Source organism: Suillus paluster (genome assembly GCF_016628075.1).
Source record: "Suillus paluster strain FC165 chromosome Unknown EDB91scaffold_16, whole genome shotgun sequence".
NCBI classification, from domain to species: domain Eukaryota; kingdom Fungi; phylum Basidiomycota; class Agaricomycetes; order Boletales; family Suillaceae; genus Suillus; species Suillus paluster.
The window spans coordinates 493,121-517,655 of record NW_024537576.1 but is presented as its reverse complement, the minus strand read 5'-3'; the positions used below and the strand labels follow the sequence as shown (position 1 = coordinate 517,655).

General features: G+C 48.2%; 3 protein-coding genes across 3 annotated transcripts; 1 reads left to right on the top strand and 2 right to left on the bottom strand.

Moving 5' to 3' along the window:
• Window positions 1–6,362: 6,362 nt before the first annotated feature.
• EDB91DRAFT_1080753 (uncharacterized protein) lies at window positions 6,363–7,310 on the top strand (the record flags this gene model as incomplete). The annotated part of the gene is made up of 4 exons (XM_041315276.1): window positions 6,363–6,474; window positions 6,506–6,624; window positions 6,658–6,838; window positions 6,880–7,310. The coding sequence occupies 4 exons, from the start codon at window positions 6,363–6,365 to the stop codon at window positions 7,308–7,310; spliced, it is 843 nt and encodes a 280-aa protein (XP_041179011.1).
• A 13,210-nt stretch (window positions 7,311–20,520) lies between these two features.
• On the bottom strand, window positions 20,521–21,380 carry EDB91DRAFT_1050628 (uncharacterized protein; the record flags this gene model as incomplete). The annotated part of the gene is made up of 3 exons (XM_041313542.1): window positions 20,521–20,893; window positions 20,948–21,140; window positions 21,215–21,380. 3 exons carry the CDS (start codon window positions 21,378–21,380, stop codon window positions 20,521–20,523), a joined length of 732 nt encoding a protein of 243 aa, XP_041179010.1.
• A 2,483-nt stretch (window positions 21,381–23,863) lies between these two features.
• On the bottom strand, window positions 23,864–24,170 carry EDB91DRAFT_1246775 (uncharacterized protein; the record flags this gene model as incomplete). The annotated part of the gene is made up of 2 exons (XM_041322709.1): window positions 23,864–23,943; window positions 23,999–24,170. 2 exons carry the CDS (start codon window positions 24,168–24,170, stop codon window positions 23,864–23,866), a joined length of 252 nt encoding a protein of 83 aa, XP_041179009.1.
• Window positions 24,171–24,535: the final 365 nt, after the last annotated feature.

The window sequence follows — 24,535 nt, the reverse complement described above, 5'->3', positions numbered from 1 at the left end:
ACCTTCGTCAGACTGTCTGCGATCATCTGTGACGTGGATTTATATTGCAGTTCGATCTTCTTCGAATCGACGAGGCTGCAAATGAGGTGATAATGGACACAGATATGTTTTGCTCTCTCATGGAACTTGGGGTTCTTGGAGAGTGCAATACTAGCTTGATTGTCTCCGTAAAGCAGCGTGGGGTCATATAGGTCAGGGTCAAGTTGAAAGTCGTGCAACAGTTGGATGAGATACAGCGCTTCACGAGAGGCGTTTGACAGGCCGATGTACTTGGCTTCTGTGGTGGATGTTGCAATGACAGATTGTTTCTGCGACTTCCAGCTGATGGGTCCATTGAATAGTTGGTAGACATATGTGCTAGTAGACTTGCTATCATCTTGATCTGCAGCATAGTCTGAATCTGAGTGACCAACAAGTCCCTCGTCTGATGAGCCAAAAATGAGCATCAAATCTGTTGTGCTGCGAATGTATCGGAGAAGGTGTTTAAGTTGGCGATAGTGGTCGATACTAGGATTCTCCATATAATGGGAGAGGCATGATACGGAGTAGGCAATGTCAGGGCATGTCATTCGCATGGTGTAGTTGAGTTCGCTGATTGTTTTGCGATACGGGATGGATGCTATGGCGGCTGCCTCCTCCATAGTTGGAGCTCTCATGGCCTTCTGCAGGACAATTCCTAGTGTCATAGGCGTGCTCACTGGGTTACATGTCAGCATCCCAGTGCCGTCAAGGATCTTCTCGAGGTATGCTTTCTGGCTGATGGTGAGAAGGCATTTTTCACGATCTCGTGTGATGTGCATACCAAGGAAGTGTCGTGCGGGGCCAAGATCCGAGAGGTCGAAGCATTGTTTGAGTTGTGCCTTGAATGCATCCAGGTACTTGTGAGAGTTCGATGCTGCAAGTATGTCATCAACGTAGATTACCAACCATATAACCTTGTTCCCCTCATGAAGAATGTATAGGCTATGGTCCGCTTCACTTCTCACAAATCTGAACCCCTCCTTCTGCAAGTACTCATCCAGCATCTGATTCCATTTGTAACCTGCTTGTTTCAGCCCATAAAGTGCTTTTTCAAGCTTCCACACCCAATCCAGGTGTTCAGGGTCTTTGAAGCCAGCAGGCTGTTTGAGGTAGATGTCCTCTTTGAGCTCGGCATTGAGGAAAGCTGTCCGAATGTCCATCTGGTCAAGCTCGAGGTGGAATTTTCCTGCGAGAGCAAGGAGGATGCGAACTGTGTCATATTTGGCAACTGCTGCAAACATTTCTGTGTAGTCAATACCTTCGACCTGTGTGTACCCTTGAGCGACGAACCTCGCTTTGTGTCGAGTGACATTTCCCTCTTCATCAGTTTTCATGGTGAATACCCACCGTGATCCAATCGCCTTTCGTCCTTGTGGGAGCGGCATGAGTCAGTGAGTCTGGAGGTCTCACATCGACTGCAATTCAGCTTTGCAGGCATCCAACCACTTCTCCCAGTCTGGTGATGCTCGTGCCTGGTTGAGATTGTCTGGTATGGCGGTGCATGAGTGTTTCGGGGTGTCTGCAGTCGAGTGCATTGCAGATTTGGTAGTGGAGGGTTGGTTGTTTGCATTGCCATGTCCATCTGTGCTGTCAAGGGTTGGCACCTCTGGTATATAGGTCCAGCGTTCATGGACAGGAATCCTTTGTGTTGGTGTCTCCGTGGTGCTGGTGCCGGTTGGTGCAGTGTGACCAACCTGTGCTGGACAACGTGGGCGAGAGCTGTGACGGGGTGGATCTGCTGGGGGTGCTATGTGATGGGGTGGATCTGCTGGAGGAATGGCATCTACTGCTGGTGGAGGAATGGCGTCTACTGCTGGTGGGACAATGCATTCAGCTCCCACTGACACGTGCGGCAGCGCAGCAGCAGCAGGGGTCGATGTTGGCGGCTCACCAGCAAGTGGAGGGGCAGCTCCCACTGATGAAGGCAGGACAACTCCCACTGACGAAGTATCTTCCACCAATGGCTCAACAAGGGGGGCAAGGGGTGTGGAAGTTGGATCTCCATAGAAGACATGCTCATCAAAGTGAACATGGCGAGATTGGATGACGCGACAAGCAGATGGGTCCCAGAGCATGTACCCAGCATGTCAGATGTGGCCAAGGAGGAAGCACCATCACAAGACATAGTCATATTTGTGATGTGTGTCCTCTGGGATGTGAGCATAGGCGAGGCAGCCAAAAGGGCAAAGGTAGTGCACATCAGGCTTCCAACCATAGAAGGCTTCAAAAGGAGTGCGTCCAGTGAGTGAGGAGGAAGGGAGGATGTTTTTGACATGCACTGAGTTAAGGATGGCCCAACCCCAGAAGGAGCATGGAAAGCTGCTCTGGTGGTGTGAACTGAGGGCACGCGTGACCACTGTTTGGTGATTGCGCTCTGCTACACCATTCTGTTGAGGTGTATAGGGCATGGTCATCTCATGCTCAATGCCATGGTCGGCGAGATATTGGAGGAAAGGCTTTGAGACGTACTCGCTGCCATTATCGCTGCGTAGATGCTTCACATGGCCTCCAGACTGAGTCTCAACCCATGGTACGAAGTGCTTGAAATGTTCAAACACATCCGACTTAGTGCGCATGAGATATATCACTGAATATTGCGTATAGTTGTTGGTGAATACGATAAAATAGGAATCGCCGGAGGAGGACATGAGATTAACTGGGCCCCATATGTCAAAATGGATTAGTTCTGCAGTAGCGTGCGCACGGCATGTGGTACTGGGAAAAGGGAGGCGCTTGTGCTTGCCCATGACACAAGACATGCAATGGATCGAGTCAGCATCGTCGATCTTGTCGTCCAGTGGCATGGCATCAATGTCCATACCAGTAACGTGCCCAATGGCTTTCATGATGGTTGATAGCCCAGCATGACATAGGCGATTATGCCAGGTATTGAGTGAGGAGGGCACATTTGGCGACTGAGAGAGCATTGCACGCATGGGAGTAGGAGTTCCCTGAGCACAGTAGGCGGCATCAAGCAAGTATAGACCACCCTGTGGGTGCACATGGGCGAGACATGGGCCGTCTCCATCTTTGGAGCATAGCATCCCACCCTTTGAGTTTGTGGTAAAGGAGATACAAGCTGAAGCGAGAGCAGAGACAGAGATGAGTGTGCACCGTAAGTTGGGAATGTGCAGAAACTCAAAGTCGTGCTCCGTTAGTGATGCGCCGTAGTGCAGGAGAAGTCTCACTCTACCCCATCCTGGGGCTAGGACCACATGTTCATCAGCCAACCTCACACGGATTGGTTCACGCAGTTTGGTATAGTGGGAAAAGCGTGATATTTCAGGCTCCATGTGAGCAGTCGCAGCAGAGTCTACATGAAACATCCTGTCGGGTAGATCAAGAGTGGATGAGATGTTGGCGGAGTGGTCTTTTAGGGTAAGGATGAATGGTGGGGATGTGATAGGTTCGTCAGCTTGGTCTGCCAATGGAGATTCCATGTTAGCGGCAACAGCGGCAGGGGACGAACGTGGTGCTGACTTCTTCTCATCCTTAGCAAGCCGTGCACGACACTGTGCCCAGACATGACCAGCCTTCTGGCAGTGGCCACACTTGGGCCTCCATCCTACGATCCAACCATCTCCCTTCGACTTGTCGAAGCCCTTGGGAGGGACACAATCACTAGTCTTGGGAGGTGCACTGTTGCCCCAATGTCCAGAGAGCATGGCAATATGCTCTGGCACACTAGTAGTCCCTGCACGATGCAGCTCCTGGGTCTTTAACCGATTCACGATATCGTTGAAGTCCAGCGAGGTGTCGCTATTAACAAGCGTTTGGTGAAGGGGGTTGTAATAGTCGGGGAGAGCTTGGAGGAGAATGTGCACGAAAATGGTGTCTGGGATTTTGTATTCCTCCTTCACAGTAGTGGCACCAGGAGATGTAGTAGAAGCTGGAGTAGCTAAGGATGCAGATGGTGCGACTGAGAGTGCTGCGAGGTCTGACTTCAACACAATGAGTGTTTGTAGTGTTTCTGCGATGGATGGGCTGTCGTGTGCCTTTGGGAGCGTGAATAGGCGATTGAGATATTGGTTGAATTGAATGGATTTCTGAGGAAGGTACTTCTTCTCCAGGGCGATCCAAGCAATGTGTGGCTGTAGAGAGAGCACTGAGAGCGAGAAGTTGACGTTATTTGTAGATTTTCACCCGCTTGTCGTGTTTCTCTTTGTGGATGATGTTTTGGTCAGGGTCTGTGAGCTGGGCTGGTGGGGACAGTTCTACTTTGTCCCCACTGACATAGGGCCATAGCCCGATACCGCCAGCCCACATCTTAAAACCTGTTGCCCATTGGGAATAATTAGAGCTGTCGAGGGTGAGCTTCTTGTGCGGGTATTTCTTGGTCTTCAGGAGAGTGTCAGATGAAGACATTGTATAATGATAAGTGCCGAGGATATGAGAGAGTCAGCGAGAACTTGGTAAGAAAGTGTTGCTGTCCTTTAGGCAGGGTTCATAACCTGTCAGAAGGTGAGAGCTCAGTCAACGGTAAAGAGACTGAATTCCCAATGTACGAACCTAACACTGCGAGCTAAACATGCTAATGAGTATGGTAAATGTAAGGTAAGAGAAAACATACACACCTCAGTCAACGGTAAAGAGACTGAGGTGTAACGAGGGTGTTTGCCCATCTTAAGTAGCAAGGGAGAGAGAGAAATTATCATAACCAGGTAAGTGACATTCGATGATAGTGAAACACTCAATGACAGATAGGATATTAGAGTGGTACCAGATGCTTTGATGGATCAACAGATCCCGTCATGGATCATATCTCAACACACTCCACCTCTACTGTTGGTTCTGACCATAGTAGTCTTCTGCTTCTCCCCTGTCGGGTGGTCCAACCCCCATCCAACTTTCCCATGCTCATCTGGTAGTCTGTCAGCCCTCCTTTGGAGAGCCTCTGCTCTGACATCCTGTTGGAGCATATAGAACTCTTGTCAGACTATAATCTGAAATTAGAGGCATGTACTTGGGTAAGGGGTGCAGTACATGAGCTGAAGCCAAGCCCCTCAGACTCTGCCTTGTCCCTAAGTATGGTCTTACCAGGATTCATGCATCTGGTACATTGGCACTCTCTCCAAGACCTGTGTATGTGCTTAGACCAGGAACTAGTGTTCCACTGAAACCCAGGAGTTGAGATATGTTGTAAAGGTGCTTCAAATGTCATGCATTTGTTAGGTACCATGCCGACTCAAGAAGCAGAGGGGTCAGGGCTTGGCTTCAGCTCTTGCGCTGCGCCCTTAGCTGAGTACATGCCTCGAATTTGGAGTGGGTTTGACATTGTCCGACGATAGGATGAATGGACCACTTTGGTCCGCTTTGAGGGTCGGGGAATAAGAACTACTAGCGGCGGGCTGACTAGGAGCAGAGCGGAGAAGGTGGGGAGTGATGCAGAGAGTGGATAGGAGCAGGGGAATGCTGGTAGGGGCGGGGAAGGCAGAGGATAATGTGGAGGGACAAGGGAGAATATTTGATAGGGGCAGAGTATAAGGGGAAGACTTAGAGCATGGCTCTAAGTCGGAGCGGAGGGTCAGAGGGTTGGAGGTAACAACAAGTTGAGACTTGTGTCCAGAGGAGGCAAGGTCCTACTGAGAATTCTCACAAGATGTAACTGCAAGAAGACAAGTAATATTAAGACTGAGGAAAATATCTAAGTACAGGATATGTTATATACTTCTATGTATGAGGCAGTGATCAGGATAACTATGTAGTAAAGCTATGTACCAAGGATATAGTTTGTAAGTACTTTACATAGGTGAAGACATAAGTCAGAGCGGATATCAATATGTACGTGTTGGATCAGTGATCGAGCGGTAATAGGAATTACCGGTTGTCCAGAAGTAAGGGTCTATGTACTAAAGGGGGAAGTATATATCTAAAAGGGGAAAGAGGTCCAGTTGAATGGGGAGGTTTATGGAAGGGGACTGGTTGAGCGGTTGAGCGGAAGCGTAGGGGCAGAATGTGGACTTGTGGTTGGACGGAGTGGAGGATGGATGGAGCGGAGGGGGTCGGAAAGCGGAGCGGATATCAATATTGGAGCGGTCGGATCAGGTATATGACAGTATCCCCCCCTTTGGGCCGAGCCCTCGAGGCCAAGAGGACTGAAGAACCAGAACATGAGGTGATGAGAAGGGTTTTGAGAATATTGCGCTAGTTATAAAATTTTGGCAAAGAAAATTTCTGAAGCCCTACTTCCCTTCTCCCTGATATCAATACCCTCAGCTTCGACACTATTTCCAAGAAGACGTCCCGCAAGCTTGCGGAGGACAACTTGCAGTGCTGGAGAGGCGGGCTGCAGAGGAGGAGGCTGAGGCTGCTCGTGAGCGTGCAGAGGCCAAGCGGAGGGCATGGGAGGAGATGGAGAAGAAGTGACAGGCGGAGTTGTTTGCGGAGCAGGCAGAGCTGCGACAGAAGGTTGCGGAGAATCGCCACATACTGTGGGAGGTGATGAGTGTGGTGGTGAGTATTTTGTTTGATTTATTTTGATCAGTTGTTGACGTTCCGAAGGGCGCTACTCCGATGGCCCCTGTCGGAAAGGTGCCCGCTGACTGCCAGCGATGTTTCGCTTCTGGGGCGGTATGCACTTGGGGCAGGGCAATGGATGGCAAGGTGAGTTTTTTCTTTTCTGGCTTATTGATGCAGCTGAAATTTTCCGTCCTGGAGAAGCACAGTGCTTGTGACTCCTACGTCATCAAGAAGAAGAAGTGCAATCCAATGGTTGGGTCAGGCGCGGTCTCCCGGGGCAAGAAGTGGGCGCAGGCAGGGACTCCTTCTCCATGTGGAAAGGGAAAACAGAGGCAGGCAAGCCCAAGTCCGATGGGGCGTATGTCCTCTGGGCAAGGGACTGTGCTCGGCGAGGATGAGGAGGAGACCTGTATGATGACCAGGCCTGGGTGCAGGCCGCCAATGATATCATGAACAAGCTGAGTTGGACCAACGCATTCCTGGAGCGGAGCATCCTGATGTCGGAGCGGAGCGTGTGCGCGGTCGAGGGGAGTCGGGCTGCGATGGAGCAGGGGGTCCCCACCATGGAGAAATTCATGGAGGGGCAGGCGCATTTGCAGGCGCTGCTTCTGAGGCACTTCGGGTCTGCAAGTGAAGGGAGCAAAAGTCGTGGGGCCGACTACGGCGTGGAGAGTGCGGAGGAGGAAGTGGTCTCCGATGTGGAGATCCAGGAGGTGCAGGGGCCTGCTGCACCCGCAGGTGGGAATGAGGGGGCGGAGGTTGAGGTGGTGGCAGAAGCGGGAGTGGAGGAGGTTGCGGAGGCAGCTGAGGACGCCAAGATGGTCATGTAGTCGTCCATCTGCTCGCTCCCCACCATGTACAATGTATCGTTTTATCCATCAATCATATGTTTTGTTGAGATTGTGCTGGCAGGCTGATTTGTGGGACGGAGCGGATATCAATAAGCAGCAACCGAGGGGCAGATGAGTGGGGGAACGGAACAGAGTGGAGTCCCTATTCCCCCCTCTGGGTGGACGTCCAGCGTTGGATAAAAAATAGGAAGGATTGGCGGGAGGAGTGGAAAATTACCAATTTTTCTGATCCCTCTAGCACAATGCGCTAGGATTTGTCAGGGATTGGAACAATAGTCGGCCTGAAAAGAGGAGGTACCAGATGGAGTTACTACAGAGTATTGGGCGGACCAATGATGGGGATGTCGGGGGAAATGGCATTCCATGTGGAGTCAAACGGATGAAGGTGCTACCCAATACCCTGTTGACCAATGGGTCATAGCGGGCGGGTGAGTGGTATCCTAGAATGAAAAAACAACACAGCCGTAACATCACCCCCTTCTTACGTGGAAAGTCCCAGACTTTCATCAAAGACTACATCATCTGTCGTCCTCAGTTCCCCCAAGACCTCCTAGAGCTTCAAAGAAACCATGTTCTTCCATGACGATCAATGTCAACTGTTGGAGTTTCTCTTTGGTGTCTCTGATGCTATAGTCGAGAGAGAAAAGCTCGTTTTCCCTGTGTTTGCCATTATACCTTTCTAAGGTATATTCGAGACAATCTCCAAGATGGTAGAGGTCGTAAAGGGCATTGAGTGTGGGCTCAGTGTCGATAGCATCTTTAATAGGATTCTTGAAGAGTTGTGACGACAGCATAATCCTACGGCGAAGTCTATGATCTTCAAGATCGGACAAGTAGGGGTCAGTTGCAACTCTCCAAGGGGCTGCTCTACGACAAGCTGCAACATGCTCATGACGTCTAATCATAGTGGGACTAGTGGGAGTTCGTGAAATGGTAATGGGGGTGGCGTAGGTGAGCTAGTGTACTGAAATGGAGACTCCTGAGGTGGTACCTCAGGCGAGTTTCATTGACTGATAGTCATATAATGAGGACGAGGTGAGAAGACAGGGAAGCGAAGATTCGGAATAGGAACATTGGGGGTGCTGTTGTGCATGATGACGAGGTTTATATCTTCAGCACTGGAGGAGACATAGTTACATCCACTGGTAGAGGGCATTGTCTGAATGGTTTAGTGATGATGGTTCAAGTTGAGAGAGGAATGAGTTGATGTGCCTGCTTATATCTATTCAAGATTTCAGCAGGGTTGGCTAAATCAGACTCCAACAACCATTCATTGTCGGCCGATGGGTAACCTTTCCATTTGACAAGGAAGTGTCGTCGTGAGAGAGTTCCTTTGTGTCCGAGGATAGCTTCTGTTAGTTGTGGTGATTGAGCACCTCATGGTGCGAGTTATTTGTGTTATGATGTTGCTTCCTCTATTGGACTCTCACTTAGCATGTGATGTGAATTCCTTACTTACTTAGGCAGTGTTTACACTTGTTTACATAGACTCGCCCATAGGTAGCAAGTCCTGTGTTGGTTGCTCTTTAGCAACTGACACTGGACTATAGTCCTGTTCACTCTCATTAGCTCACTTGTGGCTTGGTTCACTTGGTTATTCTAACAGCTTCTACTTCATATTCTTCTTCTCCATTGATAAGGTCAGGAGGTGGCAATGGGAAGTTGGGACCATGTTCTTCATTCTCGTGATAGGGGGTTAGGAAGTGCTGCATGGAATACTGGATGAACACGCCATTGGTTCGGGAGTTTTAGACAATATGTGACTGGTCCGAGAACTTCCAAGATAGTGAAAGGTCCCTCTCATTTGGGAGCTAGTTTCCTATTTGGGTAGTTAAGATGAAGGTTCTTTGCTTCTAGCCAAACTTTGTCGCCTTTCTTGAAAGGTGTGAATGATCGGGTGATTCTTTGCCTCATGGTTTGTCTGGCAAGTACATGAGAGGATAGGGCTTCTTCTCAAGCCTTCTGGAGTTCTGATATTCTTGCTTCTATGGCTGGAAGATCCAATTTTTCGGTAGCCAATGGTAGAGCTTGTGGATGGTATCCCATCATCAGATAGAATGGTGACACATTTCATGCGGAATGGTGGCGAGAGTTGTGTACGAACTCTGCCATGGGAAGTTTGTCTGACCACGAAGTCTGATCATTTGCACAGAAAATGCGAAGATATACTTCTAATTCTTGGTTTACTCATTCTGTTTCTCCATCGGTTTGAGGATGAAATGCAGTTGAGAGGGCGATTTTGTATCCCAAGAGTCTTCCTAGTTCCTGTGCAAACTTGGCTGTGAATTGGGGTCCTCTGTCAGAGATGATTTTATCATAGAGGCCGAACCGTGTGTAGACACGTTTGAAGAATACATCTGCGACTCCTTCTGCATCAATCGTCTTGTTGCAAGGCGTGAGCACCACCCCCTTCGTAAGCCCATGGTCTACCACAACCATGATAGAATCAAAGCCATTGGACAGAGGTAAATCGACAATGAGGTCCACAGAGCATTGTGCAAAGGGGCGGGAAGATGTGGGGGTGGGAATTGGAAAGAGAGGGGGAACAGTAGGGTGAGTGTTTGACTTTATTTTGTTGACAAACAGCACAGCCTTCAATGTATTTGCGTACAAAGGTGGGAAGGCCTGGCCACCAATAGTCACGAGACAAAAGTTCTTGTGTTTTAAAATGGCCGGGGTGTCCAGCAGTAGGGCTGTTGTGATGAAGGGAAATGAGTTCTCGTCACAGGGGTCCAGGTAGGACGTAAGCACGGCCTTTGAAGGTGAGAATATTATTGGAAAAGGTCCAGTCCAAAAGTGCAGTCTTCATAGGGAGAGGCAGAGCAGGATTGGAGAGAGCGTCAATGGTTTTCTGAACCACAACATCAACTAACAAGGAGATGTGAAGTTTGTCACACATAACGGTGTCGATAAGGTTGATGAACAACCCATCAGGTAGCATAGTGACATCCAAGTTGTCTGTAGCATCGACTGGGACGTGATCAGGTCTGCGGGAAAGGGAATCGGGAACGGAAAGATCTTTGCCGGGTACATGTTGTAGTTGCAAGTTGAAATGGGAGAGGAACAACAGCCAGTGAGCTTGTCAGCAATTCAGTTGTTGTGCTTGGCGAAAGTAGGTCAAATTTTTATGGTCAGTCATGATGAGAACTGGGAAAAGGGAGCCTTCAAGGTAATGGCACCAAGCTTCTAAGGCTCGTACAATGGCCAGCAGTTCCCAATCAAAGATCTGATAATTCCGTTCAGCAGGAGAGAAGGTTTGGGACAGGAGGGAGCAGGGATGCCAATTGCCGTTGGAGTCTTTCTGTAGAAGTACTCCTCCAGTAGCATAAAGTGATGCATCCACTGCGATTGCCAAAGGCGAGTCTTTGTCAGGGATTGAAAGTACAGGGGTGGAATGATCGAACATGCTTGACGGTAGTTGGTTGTTCCCATTTGACTACACCGTCTAATTTGACTTTGTCCATGCAGATTTGTCCAGGACGAATGAGGAGGCCGAGGTATTCAACTTCAGTGGTATCAAATACGCACTTTTCGGGTTTTAAGGAAAGTTGATGGTCTCGGAGTCATTGTAATACTCGAGCAGTTCATTGGTAGTGGGATTTGATATCTTTAGAGAAGATTAAGATGTCATCCATATAAATGACCATCCATCCTTCGTCAAGCATGTTGGAGAAGATGTTGTTCATCATAGCTTGGAAGGTCGCGGGAGCATTGCAGAGACTGAAAAACATGACAGTAGGTTCGAAGAGACTTCTTGACATCTTAAATGCTGCTTTCCATCTATCTGGCCCATGGATGCGGACATTATTATATCCTGCGCGAATGTCCATCTTTGTAAAGATTGTTGCACCCTTTAGTTTGTCAATGAGATTGGGGATATGAGGAAGGGGATAGGCATCTTTTATGGTTGCATCATTAAGTTTCCTATAGTCTTGACATGGACAGAGAGATCCGTCTTTCTTCCCTACAAAGAAGAATGGGGACGCCTGAGGGGATTGAGAGGGTACAATAGTTCCTTTTGCCAAATGTTCGTCAACAAACTCGTTCATTGCCTTTTCTTCCAGTGCGGATAAAGGATAGATCTTGCAGGACCGTGGTTCGAAGTCTGGTTTGAGTTTTATTTTATGGTCAAAGGGTTGAGATGGGGGTAGGGTATCCATAGCTGCCTTGTCAAAGACATCTTTGTACATGTGAAAGACTTCAGGTACGAGTTCTTCAAATGTCTTCAGCATTTCTTTAGCATACGCTTGTTGAGCTAGCTGTTGTGCGACATTTGCAGCTTTTTGAATTGGACATGGAGTGAAGATGAACCTGGCAGAGTTTGGAACCTTGGTGATTCTGTTTGTCCGGGATACGAATGAGAATGTGGGAGGGATATGTTCTTGAGTAAGTGGTGAATTGAAATTGGTTTTCTCATAGACTCCAATGAACTCTTCGCCTTTGACATAAGCAATAAGAACTTCGTCATCTGCTAGTTCCTCTATTATTTCATCATCATCTTCTTCTTCAGATATGAGTTCGGGTTCCTCCTCGGGAATATCATCTGAGGAGATGTATGCTTCTTTGTCAACAATTTCTTCTATTCTTGGTTGCATAGAAGCATGTCTGGCCCTGTCAGTGATAAGAGTTTGTTAGTTGTGGTGATTGAGCACCTTATGGTGCGAGTTATTTGTGTTATGATGTTGCTTCTTCTATTGGACTCTCACTTAGCATGTGATGTGAATTCCTTACTTACTTAGGCAGTGTTTATGCTTGTTTACATAGACTTGCCCATAGGTAGCAAGTCCTGTGTTGGTTGCTCTTCAGCAACTGACACTGGACTATAGGTATAGTACACTCATTAGTTTACACAACACAATAGCAACTGACACTGGACTATAGTCCTGTTCACTCTCATTAGCTCACTTGTGGCTTGCTTCACTTGGTTATTCTAACAGGTTATGAGCCCTGCGCTTTAAGGACCTCAAGTCATTCATTCCTCATCCAACTACTGCTCCACTCCTTCCCTACTGTATTCCATCGCATTCTACGCCCCAGGAAACCCTTATCTTTGTGTCTGAGCACCATTTGGACTGTTGGAACACCCATTGTGTTGCTTTTGAGTAGTTCAACCAAGTGGCTTTGTTGAAATTTTCCATAGCCCCTTTTGGTCATCTACCCCCTGTCGCTCCCTGTCCTATCCATTGCTTTCCTGAACGTCCTGCATCATCCTAGACCATCCTACTTGCCACCCAATCCCTTGCTATGTTGCCCATGACTATCACTCAACTCAGCTCTTCCAACTATCTTATCTGGAGATCAGAGATGGAGTCTTACCTGCGCTCCAAGGGCTTGTGGCTGCTTGTCAGTGGCTCTGAGAAGCGTCCTGCAGACTCACAGCCTGAGGCACAGGCTCTATGGGACCTTAAGGCTGACCAAGCTGCTGGGGAACTCTATCTGGCTTGCCCATTGGAGATGAGGTCCCAGATTGATGCTATTGAAGATCATCCTGTGCTTATCTGGTCTACCCTTGCCTCCCTGTACTCTAGACAGCATCGTAACAGGAGGAAGAAGACCAAGAAGCTCTCCAGGAAGACTCAGAGTCTCACAGACCCCACTGCATCGCCCTCTCCCACTTCCTTTCCTATTCCTATCAACTCTACTATCATTGAGTTTGCTGGCACTGCTTGTCTTCGCTCTTTTGACCCATCAAGCACAATCTGTCCACTCCAACTTGATGCTACTGTCGACTGGAATGCAGACACAGGTGCCACATCCCACATGACCCCTCATCGTCACTGGCTTCGCAATTACACTCCAAATCGCATCCCTATCAAGCTAGCTGACAACACCTTTGTCTACTCTGCTGGTGTTGGCACTGTGGTCTTCAACCCAGTCATTGATGGCAAGAGCGTTAGACCTGTCGAGTTTTCAAGAGTGTTGCATGTCCCTGACCTTCGCAACAACCTGCTCTCTGTCCTCTACCTCACTCGCCACAGTGGCTTCCATGTCACCATTGACTCCACCAAGATGTCATTTCAGCGTCCTACAGGCACCACATTGTTTGTTGCACCCATCAGCAGCAGCAATGCAGCATTCTTAGATGGCTCCACCATCCCTCTCTCTGAATATGCCTCTGCAGCGACCACTCTACCTCTGGACTTGGACCTATGGCACAGGAGACTCGCCCACCATCACTTAGCAGGTGTCAAGAAGCTTATTGATCATGACATGGTCACTGGACTCAAGCTAGATTCGAAGAAAATGCCAGATCCCATCTGTGAGCCATGCTTAGCTGGCAAGATGCATGCAAACCCATTCCCCTCATCTCAATGGCGTGCTACTCGACCTCTGGAGCTTGTCCACACCGATGTCCATAAGGTCCCCTACCCCAGCTTCTCTGGCTATCGCTATTGGGTCACATTCATCGACGACTTCTCTCGATTTCGCTTTGTGCTCCCTATTAAAGCTAAGTCTGATGTCTTTGAGGCTTTCAAGACATTCAAGGCCTATGCTGAGAACCAGTCTGAGCGAAAGCTAAAGATCCTCAGAGATGACAAGGGAGGGGAGTACATGAGCAATGCCTTCATTGAATTCACCACCCAGTGCGGCATTGAGAGGCAGCACACTGTTCGTGCTAGACCACAGCAGAATGGGGTTGCTGAAAGAGCTAACAGAGTCCTCTCTGAGCGACTCACTGCTATGCTGGACGAGTCTGGGCTTCCCAAGGCCTTCTGGGGCGAGTGTCTTGCTGCTCTGGTCCATGTCTGGAACAGATGCCCTACTGAAGCTGTGGACAGCGCTACACCCTATGAGCTGTGGCATGGTAATAAGCCTGATGTCTCACATCTTCGAGTTTGGGGATGCACTGCCTATGTGTTAGAATAACCAAGTGAACCAAGCCACAAGTGAGCTAATGAGAGTGAACAGGACTATAGTCCAGTGTCAGTTGCTATTGTGTTGTATAAACTAATGAGTGTACTATACCTATAGTCCAGTGTCAGTTGCTAAAGAGCAACCAACACAGGACTTGCTACCTATGGGCGAGTCTATGTAAACAAGTGTAAACACTGCCTAAGTAAGTAAGGAATTCACATCACATGCTAAGTGAGAGTCCAATAGAGGAAGCAACATCATAACACAAATAACTCGCACCATAAGGTGCTCAATCACCACAACTAACACTATGTGCACGTCCAGAGGGACAAGAGAGATGGACTTGGCTCCCACATGGAAAGTGCGTCTTCATTGGCTACCCTGCTGGCTACAAGGGCTGGAAGTTCTACAACCCCACCTCCAAGAAGACAATCATCTGTGAAAGGGCTGACTTTGATGAAAGATACTTCCCTCTGTCCAAGCGCCCATCCAGTCCATCCATTCCAGCTCCCATCGCTCCAGCACCTCCTGTCAATGCTCCCCATCCTCCCAGACAGTCGAAGACTACCTCTGAGCCCCCAGCAGCGCCCTCCTATTACTATCCTCCTCATTCAGATGACTCTGACTCTGACTCTGACTATGATGAGTCCAGTTCTGATGAGTCACTGGATCAAGGGGGAGATGTGGTGCCTCCAGCAGTTCCTGATGTCCCACCTGTCGTCCCTGTTCCTGATCCAGTCACTCCTCCTCCTGCAGCTCGTCCCAATCCACCTCCTTGACCACCATCTCCCATAGGAATTGGTGCCAGACTCCCTCGACGCAACAGGCAACCTCCCAGAGACTGGTGGAAGCTATCTCCAGCTCAGCTAACTGATGTTGTTGATGATGAGACTGAGGATGCTGACTTTGCTCAAGGATTTGAGCTTGCCTTGTCTACCAGCTCTTCCACCGAGCCATTGTCTTATAGGGAGGCATTGACTCGAGTTGATGCAGAGCAGTGGAATCAAGCAGCTCTTGAGGAACTCAATGCTCATCGCAGCAATGGGACTTGGAAACTCGTACCTAGACCAGCTGGAATCAAGGTCATTGGCTCCAAGTGGATATTCAAGGTGAAGCGCAATGCTGATGGCTCTATTGAGCGCTACAAGGGCAGACTTGTTGCCAAGGGCTACAACCAGCGTCCTGGCTTTGACTATGTCGAAATATTTGCTCCAACTGTGCGTATGCCCACCATTTGCGTTGTCCTTGCTATGGCTGCCATCCATGACCTCCACCTTCGCTCCATCGACATCTCACATGCCTATCTCAATGGGGAGATGGACTGCGACGTCTACATGGAACAACCTGAAGGCTTTGCTGAAGGTGATCCAAAGAAGATGGTCTGCCTTCTTCAGAAGAGCATCTATGGAACCAAGCAAGGTGGCAATCGCTGGAACAAGAAAATGCGCTCTGTTCTTGAGTCTATTGGATTCACCCAGTCCTACTCTGATGCCAGCATCTATATCTATGTCAAGGGTGAAGTTAGGATCATCTTGCCTGTCTTTGTTGATGACATGACCTTTGCATCAAAGTCTGCTTCCGCAATTGATCAGATCATCAAGGACTTGTCTCAGCACTTCAAGCTTCGAGACTTAGGCCCTACCACCCAGCTTCTAGGCATCAAGATTGACAGGGATCGCTCCAAGCACTCCATCACCATCTCCCAGCACCAGTACTGTCTTGACATCCTTGATCGCTTCAGCATGGCTGATTGCAAGCCTGTCTCCACTCCCATGCAGCCCAATCTTCGACTCACTCGTGCTCAGTGTCCCCAGACTGCTGATGAGACTCAGGACATGCGATCCACTCCTTACCTTGAAGCTGTGGGTGCTCTGATGTATCTTGCCACCACCACCAGACCAGACATTGCCTACGCTGTTGGCTGTTTAGCTCGATTCAACTCCAACCCTGGCCCTGCCCATTGGCAAGCTGTCAAGCACCTGCTTCCGCTATCTGAAGGGCACTGCAGACTACTCCATCACCTATGCTCCTGATCCCAATTCCATCGAACTCTTCTCCACATTCTCTGATGCTGATCATGGTGGATGCAAAGACACTGGTCGCTCCACTGGTGGCTACCTGGTCAAGATTGGCCTTGGTGCTGTCTCCTGGTCGTCGAAGCTTCAAAGCATTGTGGCCTTGTCCACCACTGAAGCTGAGTACATGGCTGCAGTTGAGGCAGGCAAGGAGATCCGCTGGATGCGAAATCTCTTGTTTGAGATGGGCTTCCCTGCCACTGCACCCTCTGTCCTTAGGATCGACAACCAGAGCGCCATCTCTGTGGCCAAGCACCCAGAGCACCATGGTCGGATGAAGCAGCTTGATCTCAGCTGGTATTGGCTTCGAGATGTGGTGCACAAGGAGATTATTGCACCAGTGTTTGTGCCCACTGCTGACCAGCCAGCTGACATCCTGACCAAGGCATTGGCTCGACCCAAGGTGCAGTTGTTCTGCCAGATGATGGGACTGAGTAGCTTGAGGGGGAGCTGAGATGTGTAGAGGTGCACAATCAGGGGGGAGTGTTAGTTGTGGTGATTGAGCACCTTATGGTGCGAGTTATTTGTGTTATGATGTTGCTTCTTCTATTGGACTCTCACTTAGCATGTGATGTGAATTCCTTACTTACTTAGGCAGTGTTTACACTTGTTTACATAGACTTCGCCCATAGGTAGCAAGTCCTGTGTTGGTTGCTCTTCAGCAACTGACACTGGACTATAGGTATAGTACACTCATTAGTTTACACAACACAATAGCAACTGACACTGGACTATAGTCCTGTTCACTCTCATTAGCTCACTTGTGGCTTGGTTCACTTGGTTATTCTAACAGAGTTTTGATCATGATTGGATCTTCTTCTAGTGAAACTTCATTCTTTGTCCAATCAATTTGTGGGTTTTTGTTTTTGAGCCAGAGCAGTCCGAGGATGATATCTTCACCTCCAAGAGACGTGATAAGGAAGGTAGCGAACATAGTTCGTCCTCCTGCTGAGAAGAACAAGTTGCAGGCTTTGGTGATGGTTCCTGCTTTGTTCTTTGTTCCATCCATGTTCCGGACTTCAATTTGTGAAGAGAGATTGTGAGTTGAGAAATTGTTTTTTCATACGTATTTCCAATCAATGAATGTTCCAGCAGTGCCTGAATTGATAAGGGCTGCTGCTTCAGCGGTTTTATTGGACTTGCAGGATTCGATCAAAATAGGAATGTGCATGGAATTTGAATCACCTACAGAAGATACAATGAGTCTGATAGAAGTACTAGGGGTTTCCGACACCGGTCTGGTCTCCCCATTCAGAAATCCTTCTTGGAAGAAGAAGCGGCTTTCATAGCCTTCCATGAGAGGAATTCCTGATATTCCTTCTCTTGATCGTCTTTCTCGATCTTAGTTTCGTGGGCCAGTACCTGTCTCCGAGGTTGCCAACCAGGCACAGAGTCCCTGTGGTTAGGGCAATCTTTCATTAACCCTTTCTTTCCACATTTAAAGCAGAGGCCTAGTTTGTGGCATCTGTCTTGCTCAGATCTAGAGAGTCTGGTGGCACGTAGTTGAGTTTCATCTTCTTCTTCATTACTGACATCGATCCTGTCAATATCCATGGCATTTGGATCTTTGGAAGCTCTCCCTCCATTATGTTTGTAGAAGACAGCATGTCTGCAAGACTCAATCTCGAATGCTGCTGCAGCCCATCCTTCATAAGTATTGGGTAATTCTGGTTGGTTAATGTGTTTGAATAACTAAGTGAAGCAAGCCACAAGTGAGCTAATGAGAGTGAACAGGACTATAGTCCAGTGTCAGTTGCTATTGTGTTGTGTAAACTAATGAGTGTACTATACCTATAGTCCAGTGTCAGTTGCTAAAGAGCAACCAACACAGGACTTGCTACCTATGGGCGAGTCTATGTAAACAAGTGTAAACACTGCCTAAGTAAGTAAGGAATTCACATCACATGCTAAGTGAGAGTCCAATAGAGGAAGCAACATCATAACACAAATAGCTCGCACCATAAGGTGCTCAATCACCACAACTAACATAATGATGGCGGCCTTGATGTTGTCGCAAAGCCCATTGCAGAAGAAGAGGATTTTCATCTTTTCGTCGGTGATTTCTGCATCAGGGACGAGTCGATTGAAGTAGGAAATGTATTGTTCAATGGTTCTGGTCATCTTTGCGTTTTGCATCCTAGCAACAGCTTGCATGCTGACGTTTCTTGGAAAGAAATAGACTTGGAAGGTGTTTTCCCATTCCCCCCAAGTTCCTAGCTTGGTGGATCGCCATCTTCTTTCAGTGACTGCTGGGGTAGCGGCAACTCCTTGAGCAGCTGCTACTGCAGGCATAATGACATGGTTGTACCAATATCCGTGTTCGGCTTTGTAATATCCTTCTGCCCATTTGGCAGCTTCTCCTTTGGACATTAATGCGAGTGCAAATGCGACTTTCTTAAGGTCATCGTTATAGACCCCTTCATTGACTTCAAGGTAGGTTTCGAGTTGCTTGAACCATAACTTGGCTCTTGCTTTAACACCATCAAATGCAGGGGGCATAGCAATCCTGATTTCTTTCACTGAGTAGCTTTCCATGCCGTCGTCGGACATATCGGGTTCGTGGTGGGTTTGTTGATAAGGGATATGACAATGTAAGATGAGAGCTTAACCTTTTGTTAAGCTAAAGTATAACGCAGGCAAACAATCAATCAATAAGACCAAAGGTCTATTGATACATTCTAGACAACTGTCTAAAGAACACCCAAGTTCAAGTAAAGGCTAAGTACCGAAGAGGTAACTTAGAATCAAGTCAGAGTGATCAGAGGAAAACCAGCGTAGGTTAAGCTGAAGAATCAGTGTCACCTAGCCAGGGTTTATATAGTAAACAGGGTACAGGGTATGACATAATAATAGGTAATGATCAGTAAGCTACATGTGTAAGCAATGAGGTATCTGAGTCATACTGAACTAAATATAGAGCGATAAGAGTCATGCATAGTCAGTGTGGATCAAGGGAAAGAAGAAAAGAAGTTCATAGAACAACACAGCCGTAACACCTTACATTCCCAATAGCGTGCATCAATTATCTGCGCAAGGGTTTTGAATTCTGAGAGGGCGGAAGGTTTTCCCTGCCGACTGATTTCATCTTTGATGCGGGGGGGGAAGTCCATTATAAAATTGGCGGCGGAGGGCACCATCCCCCCAACCGCGGACCTGCGAGGTGAGCCGCTGGAATTCGACAATGTATTTATTAATACATTGGCTGTTGTGCATATGGAGTTGTTCGAGTTGAGCTTCCGCGTCCCCTGCTGGATCATGAGGACCGAAATTAGTCTGCAAGTCTAACATGAAGGCGGAGTAATTGTCCATCCAGTTGGGGCAGTCCCCGAGGGAGTCGGAAAGGAGGTCAGGCTCAAACCATTCCAAGGCCATGCCCTTGAGGTAAGATTGGGCAAAGGTGACCTTTGCTTGGTTGGAGCAGTAAGTGCGGGGGCAGCTCTGGAAATTAAGCTCGCACTGGACAAAGAAGGCGCGGAGCTTGCGAGGGTCAGAGCTGTCAAATGTGTCAGGCTCGTGGACCCTTGATTTTGATTCCTCAGGAGCGGAGCAGCACTGAGAGCTGCAGGCAAGGTTGTCTATTGCCTGCGAAAGGCGGAGAAAAATAAGGTCGTGGGGATCATCGACTGGGAATCCGTCAGTGGGACCCCCTGAGGGTTCGTTGTCTGATGGGGGGCCGCCTGCACCGCCGGGCCTCCCGACCTGACAGAGCCGACTGAACCTCCTGGCTCTCTAGGGGCATTCGGGGTTTGGTCGTGACCATCTGTCATGGATTGGTCGTCGGAGACGTGAGTGCAGGTGGGAGTGCTGGGGTGTGGGTGGGTGATGAGGTTGGTGTAACTCCGGGTGGAGCCATGTGTGCTAGCGGTGTGACAGTGGGAGAAGCTGGTGAAGGTCGCGATGATGTCAGAAGGACTTCGCCTTGAAGGCAGGAGTCCTGCAGCACAGAGGGAATTCTGGGTAGTGCGGGTGGTGGTGGTCATGTCGGACATATGTTTTTACTTATTGGAATAGGGGTTATTTCTTATCAGTATACTTCGGCTAAGAGGAGGTCTTAATATACTGTTAGGTACTGTGCCGACTCAGGAAGCAGAGGGGTCAGGGCTTGGCTTCAGCTCTTGCACTGCGCCCTTAGCCGAGTATGTGCCCTGAATTTGGAGCGGGTCCGACATTGTCCGACGATAGGATGAATGGTCCGCTTTGGTCCACTTTGAGCTGTAAAGCTTTGCTAATTTGTTGACATAGCTTGTACCCTAAACAAATCAATCAGTCATAGTACAAGCACCTACTAGTAGCGGAACACTCAAACTTGTGCCCAATAATGAGAGCTTCAAAAGTTCAAATAATCTCATAATGACCGAATGTTCCAGCTTGTCTAATGCAGCACAATACTTGCCAAGTGTTGCTTCCTCCTTGAAATGGTTGTATTCCTTGCCACCAATCACCCATCTCTCATCAACAGATAAGACACATTCGCAACGAGTGACAAGCCTCTCGGCATGCTGTAGTTTGGTGTAGGAAGAATCAATGCAGATGCAGGCTTGCTTGAGTGTGTCGTTCATTTGTTCCAAACTGCCAGCATCTACTCCTGTAAGGGCATTATTGCCGGATTCACAGGCAAAATCCCATTCAGCCCTATTAAAATTCGGCATCAGAGATGGGTGGCAGTTAATAGCTAATGTAGGACACCTCCATTCTGCAATTTTGTCAAGTACCTCAACATAACATATAGAGAGCCAATCTTGTGGAGCTGGCTGCTTCAAACTATCCAGGTATATGCATTCCTGATCGAAGAATCCAGGGAAGTCATCGTCACTGATGCATAGCTCAGCCTTGATAGTCTCTAGCTCAGCCATCAACAACCAAACTGATTTCAACGCTTCTCAATAATGATTCCACAAATAATTGCCTGACAGCAAGCATCAGTATTGTGGTTGTAAATGTGTCATGACGTACTAAGTGTAGCATACTTATTGGCATCCCAAAATGCAAAATGTTCCTCAATGGCTTGGTGGTGATGAAAATGGTTAGCATGTCTTGTGCTACGTGCAAGCTCATTAGATGCGGAGAAGATGTGCTTGCAACCCTTGCCCTCAGTATGCCCTGTTCCCGAAATATACATCAGGTGCCAGTCAAGCTGGCACCTTCAATTGTGTGCATGAGGACCCAATGTGCTATTGGTTAATGTTTTTTAGAAGGCACAACCGATATCATAAGCACAACCTCCATTTTGGCCATACACAGTAAGCAGCTTGTTGATGATTGCCAATGGATATTTCGCACTGCCAACACACATCAGTACAAGCAAAATCATTTCAGAATGCAGTCTTACAGTTCTCCGCTTCAGATCATATCACATGCTAGAAGCACAAAACGATGTCGGCATGAAGCAATGAAAATCCCCGACTCCTCAAATACTGCAAACATCTTCTTACATGTGTCTGGTCCAGTGTTTCTCCACCAATTCACACACGAGAATGCTCCTGCAAGATTTGTGTCTGTGGGCTCATCCATCCAGTTGTCATCACTCTTTGAGTCTGTCTAAAAGATAATGTTAGAAGATAGTTGTATGAATAGTGAGCACTTACTTGTTGGGATTTTACTTCATCCTTAAACTTGTCAACAGCACTAGCATGAATCCGAATGAGCATTGCAAGAATCAGATTGAGCAGTTGTCCCATAAATGGTTGAGTCCCATCGCTTCAGGCTATTATTACCATCAATGGATACCAGCCATTCAAAATTGAGTGCAGGCTCATTGTCGAGATTATAAAAGCACAGAGGGCATGAGTTTAGCAGATGCCAGTCAACAGTATCCCATTTGAGCACCCCCTGCAGGTGCTGGTTTACACAATGAATGATTTCTAGAAAAGTGTCATATGCTGCAGAGAATTGCGTTTTTAGGTATGGTTGATATGGAAACTACAAACTCAACATAAATAAGCGAACCTCAATGTAAACATTGTATGTACATCATGAAGGTAACATAAAGTTTTGCATTGTGATTGGATACTAAACCAGTGACATGTTCAATGTGATTGATGGTAGGTGGTGAGTGTACAAGGCAATATCATAACAGAAGGATACATTGGGGCACACCCAATGTACCCATAGTAGATAAGAGTTTCATTAGGGTACTGATGCAACGGTAATGGTTGTAGATGTGTGTGCCTTCTTGCGGCAAAGAAAAAATAAGTATTAAGATATAAAGCACCATTTCAAACTTACTGAAAGTATCAATGAGTTCAATGTCATTAATCAAAAATGAAGCATTGATGCCTGACAGGTCCTGATCCGACATATCTGGCATACCATCCTGTCATATACCAGATCTGAGCACCTCCAATACCACCTGTGAACATCCCCACCCCTGGTCCAACCCCCTGTTTCCCCGTCCACTCCATTCCTTCTTCTCCGACAATGCACAAAGTGCATCTCAGCAGGATTAGCCCCGCTACTTCCACCCGACCCCATTCCGCTCTTCTGACACTACCCCTATGTCCTCCGACACCATACCCCTTCCATCCGACCCTATCTGGGGTTCCACTCCTCCGCCCTATTGGTCCACCCAATCCTACTCCTACTCCCTCCGCTTTTCGGACCCACTCAGTTCCGCTCATCTTGTCCCACCCGACTATTAGTCCATCCAACCAGCCTCACCAGTCCACTCCTAGACTAGGAACCACTCAACTGGTCCTATCCCCATTTAGTATCATAGTTCCGCTTTTCAGATCACCAGTAATCCCTATACCCTAGCGATTCTGATCTGTCACGTACATACTGTTCCCTGAGCCTTATTCTTGTATGTCTCAGTCATCCTATTGTAATCCTGTACACTCAGCACATAGCATTCTGCTATGCTATGCTCATCACTTAGAGTATATAAACATATGTACATTTGTCTGTAGATACTCAGTCTGAATATTACCTTTTCTAAGCCCTGCTCTTCTGTTCTTTGACTTGGGCCTGATCCTAGTCAACTCCTGTTAGCCGGCCTAGAGGATTGACTCCCTAGGTCAGACACCCTCCAATCCTCCAATCCTCCAATCCTCCAATCCTCCAATCCTCCAATCCTCCAATCCTCCAATCCTCCAATCCTCCAATCCTCCAATCCTCCAATTCCCCATCCTCCATCCCCATTCCCCCAGTTCCCCTGTTCCCCCATTCCCCCATTCCCCTGTTCCCCCGTTCCTTCGCTTGTCCAACTTCCCGTGCGTCAGAACTAAACCCCGCATTCTCGCATCCGTCCCCTCCGTTCTGCTCTGCTTCAGACTTCATCCAAGCAGTCCCTCCCACTCCACTTCTACTGTTGGTTCCCACCACAGTAGTCTCCTGCCTCCCTCCTGTCGGGCAGAACAACCCCCACCCAACTTTCCCATACTCACCTAGTAGTCTGTCAGTCCTCCTTCAGAGGACCCCCGTTCCGATGTCCTGTCGGAACTCATAGAATTCGTGTTGGACTACATTCCGAAATTAGAGGCACGTACTCGGGTAAGGGGCGCAGCGTACGAGCTGAAGCCAAGCCCCTCAGACTCCGCTTTACCCCTGAGCATGGTCTTAACACATCCCCAGAATCTCAACAGTGATAGTTTAAGTAGGCATCAACTAGGTGATCCATCTCAAGGTTCCAATGAGTTGTTTGATCTTCTGTCTGTTCTCCCCAAGATTGTGGGTCAATGTGATGACTACAATGGGTGTTATCATAGGAAGAGTTGGATATAGTTGTGAACATGTACTGACCAGTGAGATCCGCCAGTTGATGAGCGAGCCCTTTGAATGCCTCGTGCTCCCCACCTGTATGACTGAGATCAAAAGCCTCTTCACCTGGAGGTGCTGTATGCATGAACACCTCCACTTCCATTCCAAAATCTGCCATCATATTCTCAATGATGCTTTGGTCCTCTGCTGACATCTCTAGTGCAAAATTAGCATTATAATAACAAAGAACATGGATGTACCTTGTATAGCAGCCTGACAGCTTGAATCTGCCTGTGCCATATGCTGGCGTTGTTTGCCGGCCATCAGGACTTTGGAACAGCAATGGCACCCTCTGAAGTCATGGGATATGACAGATTTGGAGAGCCCTTTGACCCTCCCGACACCTGAGCTGCGAGGCATTGGCTAGGTTGGGACAATGGGCACAATAAGATAAAGGACAAGGATACAAGGCAAGGTGAGCACACAAGGGAGGCAGCAAGAGGGAAGCAGCAAGAAGGAAGCAGAAAGAGGGAGGTAGCAAGAGGGAGGTAGCAAGAGGGAAGATGAGGAGAAGGGGAA